The sequence below is a fragment of the Anguilla rostrata genome, chromosome 17, assembly GCF_018555375.3.
Source record: "Anguilla rostrata isolate EN2019 chromosome 17, ASM1855537v3, whole genome shotgun sequence".
Classification (NCBI taxonomy): domain Eukaryota; kingdom Metazoa; phylum Chordata; class Actinopteri; order Anguilliformes; family Anguillidae; genus Anguilla; species Anguilla rostrata.
This window is the reverse complement of record NC_057949.1, coordinates 5,945,281-5,959,490: the sequence shown is the minus strand read 5'-3', so window position 1 is coordinate 5,959,490 and position 14,210 is coordinate 5,945,281. Positions and strand designations below refer to the sequence as shown.

General features: G+C 46.9%; 1 protein-coding gene across 4 annotated transcripts in view; it reads right to left on the bottom strand.

Moving 5' to 3' along the window:
- LOC135244180 (TBC1 domain family member 10A-like) overlaps positions 1-13,075 on the bottom strand; it is a 20,120-nt gene extending 7,045 nt beyond the window's left edge. The window contains exons 1-5 of one of the 4 annotated variants that reach the window (XM_064316435.1): positions 12,954-13,075; positions 9,761-10,624; positions 6,350-6,449; positions 1,509-1,616; positions 1,103-1,209 (exon numbers count right to left, since the gene is read on the bottom strand). In XM_064316435.1, coding sequence (XP_064172505.1) covers positions 1,103-1,209; positions 1,509-1,616; positions 6,350-6,449; positions 9,761-10,572 — 1,127 coding nt within the window. In that variant the 5' untranslated portion in view covers positions 10,573-10,624; positions 12,954-13,075. Of the gene's footprint in view, positions 1-1,102; positions 1,210-1,508; positions 1,617-6,349; positions 6,450-9,760; positions 10,625-12,614 lie in introns of all 4 variants that reach the window. The other 3 variants (XM_064316437.1, XM_064316434.1, XM_064316436.1) reach the window with 3 other exon arrangements.
- Positions 13,076-14,210: the final 1,135 nt, after the last annotated feature.

Below are 14,210 nucleotides of genomic sequence, written 5' to 3'. Positions count from 1 at the left end.
ATTACCACAGCTCTGAAATGCCAAGAGCTGAACACAGAGAAAAGTCCCCCGTTACATCCCCTGCCTCTGCTTGCCTGGGTAGTGCAGGTGGAGGTATTTGCTTAATTACCTAATTGCCTGATTGCTTCCACCTGCCCGTGGCCCAATATAAGCCCAGTAGTATGAGGCAGGGGAGATTTTCTTTTGGGGCTTGTGATTTGTGTGGAGAGCTTTGGTTTTGTGAACTTTGTGTGTTTTTGTTTGTAATTTAGATTCATAAATGTCTGGGTTTGTTTTTAGATCAGTTTCTGTCTTGTTTTTGGTGCACCTGGACTTTGTTTGTTGCGGCCAGTCGAGCCAGCCGTAACATCCCCTCAGTCAGTTAGTCCTGAGGCCTGTGACACGAACGCCTACTAACGTGAATCGCCCGCAGGACAGCACCATCAAAAACGCAGGATATGAGAGAAAAACCAAATTGTACCACAGCGTAAAGAACATTATTTCAACTGATGGAACTCTCAGACCCAAAAACAACGTAAGCTTGATTGCTATCTGGCCCTATTTTGTCAGATTAACTAATGATGGTATAAAAAAAAATACAGAACTTAAAAAATACTGACAACGTACAGTCAGCACAGTCTGGCTTTAGAGACAGGCCAGCACAGGCAGACGTGGACATGGCATCCCAACGAGGAAAGGCCATGCTCACAGTGCCAAAAAAGAGAGGTCGAGACAGAGAAACGCTTCCTATTGACATGCACAAAATACGAAAAAGAAAGAGAAATGTTCCTTCACAAAATTACACTCATTTGCCCAAATATCTTAAATCTTCCTGATGAGAAAATTCCCATTCTCCTAGGAAGGGGGGGGAGATGCACGACCCGAGCAGCACATTGTGTGTCACAGAGAGGGTTAGTGCACACAAATACACACACACAAATACACACACACACACACACACACAAATACACAATGTGACAGCAGCACAAAATTCAGACTCTGACGAACTACATGCGCAGACCATATTACTACAGACACAAAACAGGCTTATGAGGACAGTATGGCATATTAATACTGACAAAAAAGCAGTCTTATGAGGATAATGTGGTTTTTAGCTCATTACCCATGCCCACCACGAGCAGCAAACATCTCATGGAAGGGGAACTGTCTGTGCAAGTCCTTCTCAATGATGTCCAGCCACTTGGGGTCTCCCTGGTCCCGCTCCAGCTCCTACACACACACACACACACACACACACACACAGACAGACACAAGCGTGCACGCACGCACACATACACACACACGGTTATTCAGAAAAGGTCTATTCAAAGCGAATGAACAGAGAAAAGGCTAAAACAGTTGCATGTACACAAAATACACTGCCCTGAAAAACTATTTGCCCTGATTTCCTCTATCATTGCACATCTGTGTAAATGTGTAAATGTTAAACGGTGCCGCGCAGCTGGACTTCTCTGAGTCCCGCAATATCCGCAAAGGGGGCGAGCGGTGCGCCATTTCGCTAAGGTTACCTCGAACTTTCCCTGGTTGGACTCCAGGAGCTCTATGCTGTTGGAGAGCAGCTGCCAGGCTCTGGCTCTGAGGGACGAGGGGATGCCTTTCCTACAACGCAGCTTCACCTGGAAAACACACCGCCTGAGTGTACTGCACCACACACACACAGCCTGAGTGTACTGCACCACACACACACACACACACTCACACACAGCCTGAGTGTACTGTACTGCACCACACACACACACACACACACACACACCGCCTGAGTGTACTGTACTGCACCACACACACACACACACACACACACACACACACCCACACAGCCTGAGTGTACTGCACCACACACACACACACACACAGACACAGCCTGAGTGTACTGCACCACACACACACACACACACACACCCTGAGTGTACTGCACCACACACACACACACACACTCACACCCTGAGTGTACTGCACCACACTCACACTCACACTCACCCTGAGTGTACTGCACTACACACACACACACACACACACCTAGTGTACTCACACACACAACAACACCACCTGAGTGTACTGCACCACACCACACCCACCACACACACACCTGAGTGTACTGCACCACACTCACACTCACACTCACACTCACACACACACACACCCTGAGTGTACTGCACTACACACACACACACATACACACACATACACACAAACATACCCTGAGTGTACTGGATCACACACACACACACACAGATTAAGCTTACAGGCACTAAACAAAAAATGGAAACACGACAGCGTTCTGAGATTCTGGTTCTGTGGAACGCGTTTTCTCCTCATGGCCTCGGGGCCCTTGTACTCTAACGGCCGAAAAAGTCTCGCACGACATGCGGGACAAAAATGATGCAGATTCGACAGTTTTGTCGTTGAGCCGACACTTTTAGAGGGTCGGCAACGGGTGTCGCGTACCTGCTGATTTTTGTAAGGTTGCAGACGCCATCATAAGTGTCGCACGGCTGTGATTGGACGGCTGAAACGAGCTAGCTAGCTAGCAAAATGGACGGGTTTGCTGGACAAGCAAGTATTCGCCCTCAATCTCCCTTGTTCTGTTGAGCGGGCGTACCGACCACCTTCTTCTTCTCCTCTCTCCTTCTTCATCTCAACGAAACTACATTTTAAATTTCCTCCTCCAAAATATCCAAAATTTCATCGTGTAACGTTAGCAGCGCTGCCATTTTTTCGCGGGATGGAAACAAACCTCGGCTGGGCTTGGCGTCTGGTTGCTATAGTAACAACGCGCTCTGTCGCTGAACTATAAATGCAAAATGTCAAGTTCAAATGTCAAGTTCTGTCGGCCGACACTTCGTTGTATGACACTTTCAGACCTGCCAACCTCAGGAAAATATTTTGAGTACCACAATAGTCAGTGTAACGCTTAGTTCACATGCTTTCGCACCACTTCACTTTGCACGCACACACACGCCTTTCTTCATAATTCTAGTTTTGACTGTTAAAGTGATCAGGCAAAATTGTATAATTTGACCTGATTCTAAAATATCACTTGCACAGCACTGGGCTATATCATGATATACTTGCAAGTCAAAAGTTTGAGTACACCTGCTTAAAACAATTTTTTCATGATTAATATTTCATTATATGATATGTGTGCTTATACAAACAGATAACCATTAGTGAATTGCATTAAATTATTTTTTAAAAATGGAAATAATTTATTTTGTATATTGTAACGTTTTCATTTTCAAGTATTTACAGAAACTCATGTTGTAATGTAAAAAAACAAACAAACAAAAAAAAAAACATGTTGCGATGTAAAACACTGTCAATTATGAATAAAACCAAATTTCTGTTCGTGATTTCCATTTCTATTTAATAATTAAATAATTGAATCAGCTTATATAGGCACATATCATATAGGCCTAATAGAAAAAAAAGTAGGCTAGGTTTAGCTAAATTATAACCTGAAGCTATTGGTGGCTAATGTCAAAATCATAATTGCACAATGTGCAAAATGCATGGTGCGGAAGTTTTGAGGGGCGGAGGCACGGCCATTGCTCCTGATATTTTGCGAGGAACTTCTGGGGGGCATGGACTCGCTTCTTTTTAGTAGGTCTGCTGCCCTCTCTCTCTCCTTGTTAGTATTCTCGTCATCTGACGTCATGATTATTTTCTAACTGCAAGGCTGGTCGGGTGACTGGCTGCAATAATAGGAATTATTTGCTAGGTTAGCAGTCTTTAGTCAAACACCTTTGCAATGGTCACTTTGCTCCAACAGAGCGTGCGCGATTCAAAGTTTGAACGGGGAGTCTTCATAGCTTCATAGCTTCACAGCTTCACAGCTAAATTACTCCATCAGTTATTCACACGTCTCGTAACGAGGCTAAATCGTATGCTACTATAACTATAACTATAGCTAACTATATACACAAATTTATCTCATTAGGATATACCCCTTGAAATGCATCATCTCGTAAAGTTACCGAACATGTTTTAACGTTTTATATGTTAACATTACGGTCACATTTTTGTGCTTGATTATTACTCCCCACTTCCCATTTTACCTCAGCAATGCAGCGTTACGCCTCGGTGGATAATAAAGTACCGCTGCGTATCAGTGGATGTTGAGTGGGTCGGGGAGGGGTTACAGAACCACAAGCACAAGGTCGTAGCATCTGGTTCAATCCAAGGGATGTAGTTTAAATACTGAATAAATGTACGGTATTGATTTGTATTAATTGATTGTTTTCCGTAACTAAATTACAATAATATACATTTATATATATATATATATATATATATATGCGTACTTTCGGCTGGCATTTCGTACCTGCGTATTTTGACCAAGAATTGCGTGGTTGGTACACAAAATGCGTGCAGGTTGGCAGGTCTGCACTTTGTCTCTGAAGCATAAATTAGTCAAGGGTGAGGTGAACTATTAGATTATTAGACAGCGATTATCAACCCCCCCCCAAGCGTGAGTTGACCGTCTTTCTCGCGGAAGAGCGCGGCATTCCTCCATCACAACAACTTCAAACGCTGGCGGTCTACGTCACGGCGCGTAGACTGCGACACGTAACCGTTTCCATTTTCTGTTCACTACCAGTAAGTTCCGTTTGCGTGCAATAGCTTATTTTTGGCAATACCAAGTCGAGGTCGACCACACACTTTCACAGCACAGAGACATATAACACGCCAACACCAAACGCTCCCAACCACACACACTGCCTCGCTGAACGTACAGCACCCTCCGAAAGTAAGTCACGGTAGGGAGAAATTTGTTATTTTTGCCTTTTTTTAAATTTTGCTATATGCTTACGGCATCTGGATTTGACATGAGACAGAAGTGCGGATAATCAGCTTTTATTTAGTGGTATTTACACGCATGTATGTTGTACCATTTTACAGAAACAGCGGTTCTTAGTGTGGAAGTCCCCACGTTTTCATCTGTGTAAAATGAAGTTACCGGATGACTGACTGGTGCTAGCCGCTGCTCAGGTGTTTCCTGAAAGGCAATCCATCCGTAAGGCGACAACAGAAGAACTCACCAAGACGGATAAAGGCCCAAAAACTGGGTGTATCGAGCGACTGGGTCAGTGATATCACCAGCAGTCTCCAGAGGGCGGGGCTCAAAATACCACAAGCCACCCTGAGCAGAAGACTGAGAGCAGAATTCAAGAAGCTATACTGCAAGATGCAAAACATCTCTTCAGCAGCAAGATTTGAAAAGGTCAGATTAGAATTTGCCAAAAAAAAATAAAAAATACAGAGATGAGCCAGAAGAGTTTTGGAACAAAGATGTATGGACAGATAATAGACCAAAATAAACCTTTATCAGAGTGATGGAAAGCCAAAAATGTACAGAAAGGGAGGAACTGTCCATGACCCAAAGTATATCACCTCATCTGTGATGGATCTCAAATATGGAGCGGGTAGCGTCATGGCTTGGGCATATATGGCTGTTTCCGGAACAATCTCACTCATCTTTATTGATAACGTAATGAAGGACGACAGATTCAGTTTCGCTGTGTACAAAGCTCATTGGTCAGCGCTTCATTCCGCAGTAAGACGGTGAACCCCCAAAAGCAATGACCTACGCAGCCAAAGCATTCGGTCAATGGGGGAAAAGTGGACAGTTCGGGACTGGCCAAGTCAGCCTCCTGATTTAAATCCAACCAAGCACGCATTTCACTTGCTGAAGAAGAGACTGAAGACAGAAACCCCACCGAAAAAAAGGTCTGCTTGAAGCAGCCGCAGTGAAGGCTTGGAAAAGCAGTTTCAAACAACAACAAATGTTTGGTGATGTCAGTGGGTCGTAGACTTCACGCAGCTATTGCACTGAAGCATTATGTAACCAAACACTAGACGTCATCGCTTTGATGCATTCTTAAGTTCATCTGTTACATTTTTGTTTTTGCCCAGTTGAAAACGAGGGGATTCGACACAAAACAGCTGTTTCTGTAGAATAGTAAAATTATACATATGTAAATACCACAAAATAAAAAAATGATTGTCTGTACTTTTGCTCAAATTCCTCTTTTGATCTCAAATCCAAATACCTTAAGCATACAGCAAAAATAACAAACCTCACTCTACTGCTCTTGTTATAAACAGGTACACGCACCCAGCGAATTGAAGCACAGCTGGGGTCATTTCCATTTGAATTCAGTCAATATAGAAATGAATTGTGAATAAGTGTGCGTGTGTGTGTGGGTGGGTGCATGATTGTGTGAGTGAGGGTGAGTGTATGGCGTGCATGTATGTGTGCGTGTGTGTGTGTATGTGGATGTGTGTGTGTGTATACACGAGTGTGTGTGATTGAGTCGGTGTGGGTGCGACTGAGGGAGACGGAGGGAACCTTCTGGAAGCGTCTGGAGACCCATTTGTCCCAATTGTTGAACATCTCCAGCCACTTCATTTCTCTCTGTCTCGCCACGTCCACCCTGGCCTCTTTATCGCTGTCACAGAAGGGGAGGGGGCATTAAATACAGTACACACACACACCCCCCTGGTCTCTTTCCCCTGTCACAAAGGGGGGGAGGGGGTACATACACACACTCACTGGTCTTTTTGTCACTGTCACAGAGGGGTAGGGGGGAAGGGAGGGGAGGGCGTTAAATATGGTACACCCCCCCCCCCCGCCCCCCCCACTACACTACCCGCTCACAGCAACACGAGGCCTCAGGCTCCAGGAGACAGAACCCGTGGAGCCACAGAGACGGACCGTGCAGTCAGACAGACGGACAGAGGCCAGCGTCCGTGAGTCACAGACCCACCCTCAGCACACACTGAGTCACTGCAGGGAGGGAGGAGGGAGAGAGAGATGGGAGGACGCACGGATACAGAGGACAGAGATAAACAAGAGAGGGGGAAAGGGAGAGAGACAGAGAAGAGAGGACTCACCGATAGTGACGACGACAGAGATAAATGAGAGAGTGAGAGAAAGATGGAGAGGGAGAGAGAGAGAGAGAGAGAGAGAGACGACTCAGAGACAGAAGACAGAAATATAAACGAGAGAGAGCGAGAGATTCACTTTTTCATGAAAGCGTTTTCGGTTTAACTGGCATTTGACAGTTAGCCGATAGCCGCACATTTTATTCTGGTCAGAAACATCTACGGGTCATTTTAGCAGCGCAACGCTTTCGAAACGTGGGACAAGACCAACAGTGCTCAAACGGGCCTTTAAAAAGGGGGGGAGCCATTAGGAAAATGAATAATGTCTATCTGGCTACCTTGTGTTCCGCCAAAGCGTAGCGGTAAAAAGCTCCCTAGCTTACATGGCGGTGGCCTTGTCAGCAGAAGGAAGAGTATCCCCTGGGAAACCTGCTACGACTCCTGCGCCGAATGCAGACCTCGATGAGGTCCCGCTAAGTTTCTGAAACGAGCCACACGACGGAGGGGAAAAGGGAGCGACGCTTCGCGGGTCAGGCGGGCCGGTATCCACGGCGAACGCCGCTCGACTCCTCCCCTGCTTAAGAGAGCGGCCCGGCTACCTGCTCGCCGACCTCCACCGACTCGCACTCTGAGACGGACGTCCTTCCCAACACCCCTACAGAACAACAGTCAGCTGTTGTGGAGACTGCCAGGTCACCCCATTACTTTTTTAATAGAAACTTGCTTGTTCAATAAAAATAAAAAAAACACTTTACATAACAGGTGCATTCTCTCAGCTGTGATTGGCTGCAATATTGTGTCAGGTCACAGAGCATCCTAGAATTCTCTCGTAGTTCTCACTAGCAAGAGCCTATTTAGCATTTTTTTTTTTTAACTCACAACTTACTCTACTTAGCTAAAATCACTGTTGTTGGAAAGTGAAATCCCAGGCAAGTTTGCTAGTGCTGCGGAGAGTCACCTCGAACGCAATGCACTACCAGAAACAACAACAATAGTGACCCACAGTATTTAGGTAGGTAGCCAGGCAGCTAGCTAGCTCCAGCACAAGCGCAGCCAAATGACTCCCAACACCAACGCCACCTCCTTTCCCCACCGAACACCCCAGCCCGGGCTCCCTACCTTCGCAGCGCTGGCAACCGATGGTGCACATTGGTGACGGACAGTCTGCCCCTGTGACCGTTAATTTGCCCCCGTGCTCGTTCTAACACCCGAGGACGTTTCCCTGGAATCCGAACTGCTGCATTTAGCGAGCTGGCAAACGCGCGGACGGCAGCTGGCTTGCCAACGCTTCGGCCCAAAATCGTTCTATCCCGCGAGGGCGGCCCATTGTCCGTGTGTCCGAGCCCGGCGAGCGTACGGCTACGGAATTCCAATGGGCATTTCATAACCGCGAAAGAAAAATGGTTCCAAGGGTTCCGAACTTCAGTCGTTCGAGGCGGCTGTCGGAAATATTCCTCTCGCGTGCTCTGAATAATTCTGGCTCCCTCCTTGTGTCGCTATTTAACGTGAACCGTCGATCATAACTCATTACAAGCTCTTTAAATGGCAGCAGGAACTAAACCCAAACACATGGTGGCCGAAGGAGAAGCTGGCTGCACTTCAGGAAAGACTTTTTCCATTACGCTACATTACAGGCATTTAGCAGACGGTCTTATCCAGAGCGACTTACACAACATTTTACACAGCATTTACACTGCATCCATTTATACAGCTGGATGTATACTGAAGCAATGCTGGTTAAGTACCTTGCTTAAGGGTACACGAGAACCTAGATCAGTGCAGGATCAGCTCTACTGACACAGACAGGGAAACACAGATCAGTGTGGGATCAGCTCTACTGACACAGACAGGGAAACACAGATCAGTGTGGGATCAGCTCTACTGACACAGACAGGGAAACACAGATCAGTGTGGGATCAGCTCTACTGACACAGACACGGTAACCCAGATCAGTGTGGGATCAGCTCTACTGATTACTGATACAGACAGGGAAACACAGATCAGTGTGGGATCAGCTCTACTGATACAGACAGGGAAACACAGATCAGTGTGGGATCAGCTCTACTGATACAGACAGGGGAACACAGATCAGTGTGGGATCAGCTCTACTGATACAGACAGGGAAACACAGATCAGTGTGGGATCAGCTCTACTGATACAGACAGGGAAACACAGATCAGTGTGGGACCAGCTCTACTGATACAGACAGGGAAACACAGATCAGTCTGGGATCAGCTCTACTGATACAGACAAGGAAACACAGATCAGTGTGAGATCAGCTCTACTGATACAGACAGTGGGACACAGATCAGTGTGGGATCAGCTCTACTGATACAGACAGGGAAACACAGATCAGTGTGGGATCAGCTCTACTGATACAGACAGGGAAACACAGATCAGTGTGAGATCAGCTCTACTGATACAGACAGTGGGACACAGATCAGTGTGGGATCAGCTCTACTGATACAGACAGGGAAACACAGATCAGTGTGGGATCAGCTCTACTGATACAGACAAGGAAACACAGATCAGGGTGGGATCAGCTCTACTGATACAGACAAGGAAACACAGATCAGTGTGGGATCAGCTCTACTGATACAGACAGGGGAACACAGATCAGTGTGGGATCAGCTCTACTGATACAGACAGGGAAACACAGATCAGTGTGGGATCAGCTCTACTGATACAGACAGTGGGACACAGATCAGTGTGGGATCAGCTCTACTGATACAGACAGTGGGACACAGATCAGTGTGGGATCAGCTCTACTGATACAGACAGGGGAACCTAGATCCCAGGGCAGCGCTTCTTCTCTGACGGCGGGGTCCTGAAGGAGGGGGGGCTCCTGGAGGGGTGAAGCGCGAGCGCCACTGACCTGCCGTCGGTGTACTGCGTCCCGCCCAGGAAGCCGTACTTATCCGTGCGCTTCAGCACCGCCCCGTTGAGCTCCGAGTCGGAGCCCATCGAGCTGCTGTCGTCGCCCAGGCCCGACAGCGACATCCGACTGCCCGACATCATGCTGGCCGACTCCAGGTAGCTCAGCGTGTCCGGCGCGGGCTGGCGATGGGGGTTGAACAGGGGGGCGGCGGGGGCCGGCTCCTGGACCACCAGCACGGGGGGGCAGCGCGGCTCGGCCCTCGGGGTGCCGGGGGCCCCCGGGTCCGGGGACCACGGGGCCCGGGAGGCGAGGGGCTGCGGCGATTGGGGGTCGGGCGCTTTTGGCGCCTCGGCCGCGGCGGCGGTCGCCGGGGCGACGTCCGCAGGTAGGGGCCGGGGGGGCGTGCCGGGGGGGCGGCGTTCGGCGTCGGGATCGGACGGCTGGTGTACGCTGACGCTCGGGTAGAGGTTGGGGCCAGCCTTAAGATCGGGGGAGGGGGACCCCTGGCCTTCGCAAGGCGGCACGGCGCTGTTCGCGGTCGGCGGCGGCGGCGGCGGTGCCGCTGTTTCGGCCGGGGTCGAGGGAGATCCTCGTCCTGCGGGGTTCTCTCTAACCGCAGCTCGTGGCATCACGGCCGGATCCCCGTACAGGGTGGATTTGGGGACCGGGGCTTGTTTCGGGGCGTCCGCGAGTGTGGCGGGATGAGGAGGGGGCGTCGTCGGGGGCGTCGACGGGGGCAGCAGAGGCGGGGAGGAGTGGGGGTCCCCCAATCCTGGGGGCGAGGGCGTGAGGGCAGAAATCTCAGTCATGGCCCCTCCTTTCAGTCACTGTGTGAGCAACAGGCAGGAGGAAAAGACAAATCTAAGAAAAAACAAGAAGCCGCATTAGCTGTGGCCTACAGCAACACAATCACACACTTAAAATTCACCATTTATCAGAAAATATTCTTTGTAAAGACATTACACAACTGCATTCTCATAAACAATACCCTGTACTGAACATTATCATCTATGAGCAAATCTTGCAATAAAACCGACTTACTGACCATACATATAATATCCATTCATATATTCACACGAACAGCCTTTTAAAGGGCATTGGCAGTTATGCAATCATAAACAAAAAACAAAGGGCCATTTATAATAATATTTGAGAATGCCTCAGTGAACAAGAGTTGCTTTAAGCAAGATTCACCCACACTATTTATAGTTACCATTGTAATTCACCCACACTATTTATAGTTACCATTGTAAATCACGGTTAAATGTTAACTAATCAGTTCCCTTTAACCGGCCCAAGCTTCAGGCTGTGTGCTGTACTGAACAGAGCCTAGCACCTACTTAATGTGCAAACACGCTCGCACGTATACCCAGTGCATGCAGTAGCAAACGAATACTGCGCGCACCTTGTTTTGTGTGTAGCCTGGCGAGAATATAATTCTCCTCCGCACGTAACGTTATCTCACAACCCATCTCAACCGCTGCCAGGACACATCATGGACATGTTCTGACCCACAGCTTTAGAACCACTGCAAACAGCCCAAACCGCATGCAGCTCATGGTAAACTCAAAGAACGCACAAACAGCAGAGCAGTGGCAACGGACTTAAAGAGAATATATACAAATGACTCAAAATACACTTTCTGAAGAATTAAAGAATGTGTATTGATGAGTCAATAAATGAAATCATATTTAGGGAGTCCGTGGCCGTTCCAGAACACGTTTCCTTTTTTTTTTAATGAAACTAATTTTACCGTTATTATTCCCTAAATAAAAAACGGAATTTAGCGTTAAATATACAAGTCATACATTAAACGCAAATACAATTTCCATCTCCGTAAATAGATCGGTTTCCTTCTCTTACTTCCCCTTCCATATAAATAGACTGTCTGAAAGCAGAGGGGGAGCGGTACCTCCGTGAAACACACACACTAACCAAACTCAATTGCACGCCATTTCACTCAGAAACTTATATAAAGACCCTGCAAATGTAATACCTCCCTCAACAACGTTACTCAAAAGACCATACAGTAAATTGCCCTGTTGTCCAGTTACAAAGCATTAGACATTATTAATATGACTCCACCCCATCCCCGTATCCCCATGTATTGTGTTTACTAATCCACCAAAGTCTGTGCCGTTTGGGATTCAAAAAGATCACACATGCCTGTAACGTTACAAAACAATGTCAACTACGTACATGGAGCACACAGCCGAACCAATGCACACTATCACGCTATAAAATCAGGACACCGTACTGACATGCTTCATATTCTTAACAATGCACGTCTGCAATGAGCAGCGTAATAACGGTATGTGACGTTGCACTGAGCTGTAACGACCGATAGTTATCATTTCCCCGCTCTCCTGTTAGCCCATCCTATATTATACTGCCGCTATGATAACTAGATGGATAGCTAGCCGGTACATGATGTCGATTATAAATCAGACAGCTTGCTAACTGCATGCAATGTTTTGATTACATTATACGTTGTGTGAAAATGTTTTATATTGACAGCTAAACAATCTGGGTGTTACTTAGCAGCAGGCTACCCAACGTTTCTGCAGCTAAACCGACTGATTTAGCCAACTTACCTAGATACCGTTAGTAGTCCAAGCTTTCTACCAACAAGCTAATGTAATCCTTTCCGAAGCTGCCATCGAGAAGCCCTTCGATGCTCGAATATTACTCATATAGCATCTGTAGGCCTCATTCTCACAGTAACTCAACTTCCTAATTTAGCTGGCTAGCACACAACTCAGTGTGTACGCTTTCCTGGTTCACTCCCTCCCTGTTAGGCCCCAATCATAATCCCCGGTCTCACTTGGCTGGCCCGTTGCATTCTACTTACCCACAATCGGGTGTACAGTGTGCTATATCCACATGAGTGTCCAGGGGGTTAATATCCCTGCCGCCCCCTCCACAGCTCCAGTCACCGATCCACCTTCCGCCAGTGAATGACAGAGGAGAGGACGAGAAAGGACAGCAAGAGATGTCTGCCAATCTCGCCAGCCGCTAGCTAGCTTAGCTAGCCACCGCTAGCTATATATCATGACTCTGACCGAGCATCGTTAGCTTTAGCTAGCTATCGAACTAGGCGGAAACTATTTCAGTCGATCACAAAATATGGTCGCGATTGTTCAGTCGTGGCAGATGTTGTTTTCAGCGTTGTGTTGTGTGTTTTACTCACTCTGCCCTTTCCGGATCGCACCGCTTCTCAAGACTGCGCTGGGATCTGTCACTTCCAGGCTTCGGCTGCATTTCCTATCGCGGCTGCTCTGACAGCTGCGTGCGCGCGCACCGCTCCCCTCCTGCACGTGCCGCCAGACCTTGCAGTCACGTTGGGGGGCGCGCTAACAGGCAACCCAAAGCTGCGACGCATTGAAACGTGAGTTTAATTTATAAAACAATACATTGACTTGGGATGTTTGTTATTTCAGATCTCGCCCACTGAAATAATCTGGGTCAGCCCCTGATGTTTCATCCCTGTGCACAGAAAACGCAGCCAGGAGATTGGTGGCTGCTTCTTTCAGTAAAAAGCAGCAAGGGGCCAAGCACCAAGTCACAAATAGACATACAAGTGAAATAAAAATATGCTAAGGCATATTCCTAATGTGGTGCTTAATCAGCCGGGCAAGTTTCAAATGTTTAAAAGGAAACTGTTTTTTGTTGTTGTGAATTTTTCCATTTAAAAAATGAAATGTAAACGTTTTTTGATTCAAAGATGTATTTATGAATAAATGCAGGCTACTTATTCAAAATTGCAGTAAATCCATAATCCTAGGGTAATGGATCCTTGGGGCAAATTTATTCTGTATGTAAAGCAGGATCTTGTGACAATAATTACTGGTCCATAAATCTAACATCACAGAATTTATCGTAGTTTAATTTGTGATATTTTAGTAAACTGCTATAGTGCCATCATGTGGCCAATCAGACCAAAATTTAATTAGTAGTGGTATGGAGGTGCCATCTATCAGTGCGCCAGCTCGAATGTGAATCAACCAAGTGAGTCCAAAAAGTGATGTGTGAACAAACAAAATTCTAAATTGCCACCAATTCAAGATGGCGGTGACCACAAACACACACAGACAGGGATTTTTAGTGAATTTTCTTTTTCATTTAAAAGATAGTAGAGCATGATATCGCCACCCTGTTGACGAATTGGGCCAAATCTTTGTGATTGTGCTCAAGATAGACACACTACGTTTAATCACTGTATGTCAAACCATTTGGGATTTATTAGGTTTTATGAAAAAAGCCACACCCGTATACAGGTTCATTTGCTTATTGCGGCCATCTTTTTTTTTTTCCCGAAAAAAATTAGAATAACATTTAAAGAACAGCAATGAACACATCAGTGAAAGTGTCTTGCAAATGGGTCAGGAGAAGGATGTTTGCGCTTTGGATAAATGGCCAATCAGTGCTAAGCTCACTTAGTGGCCAT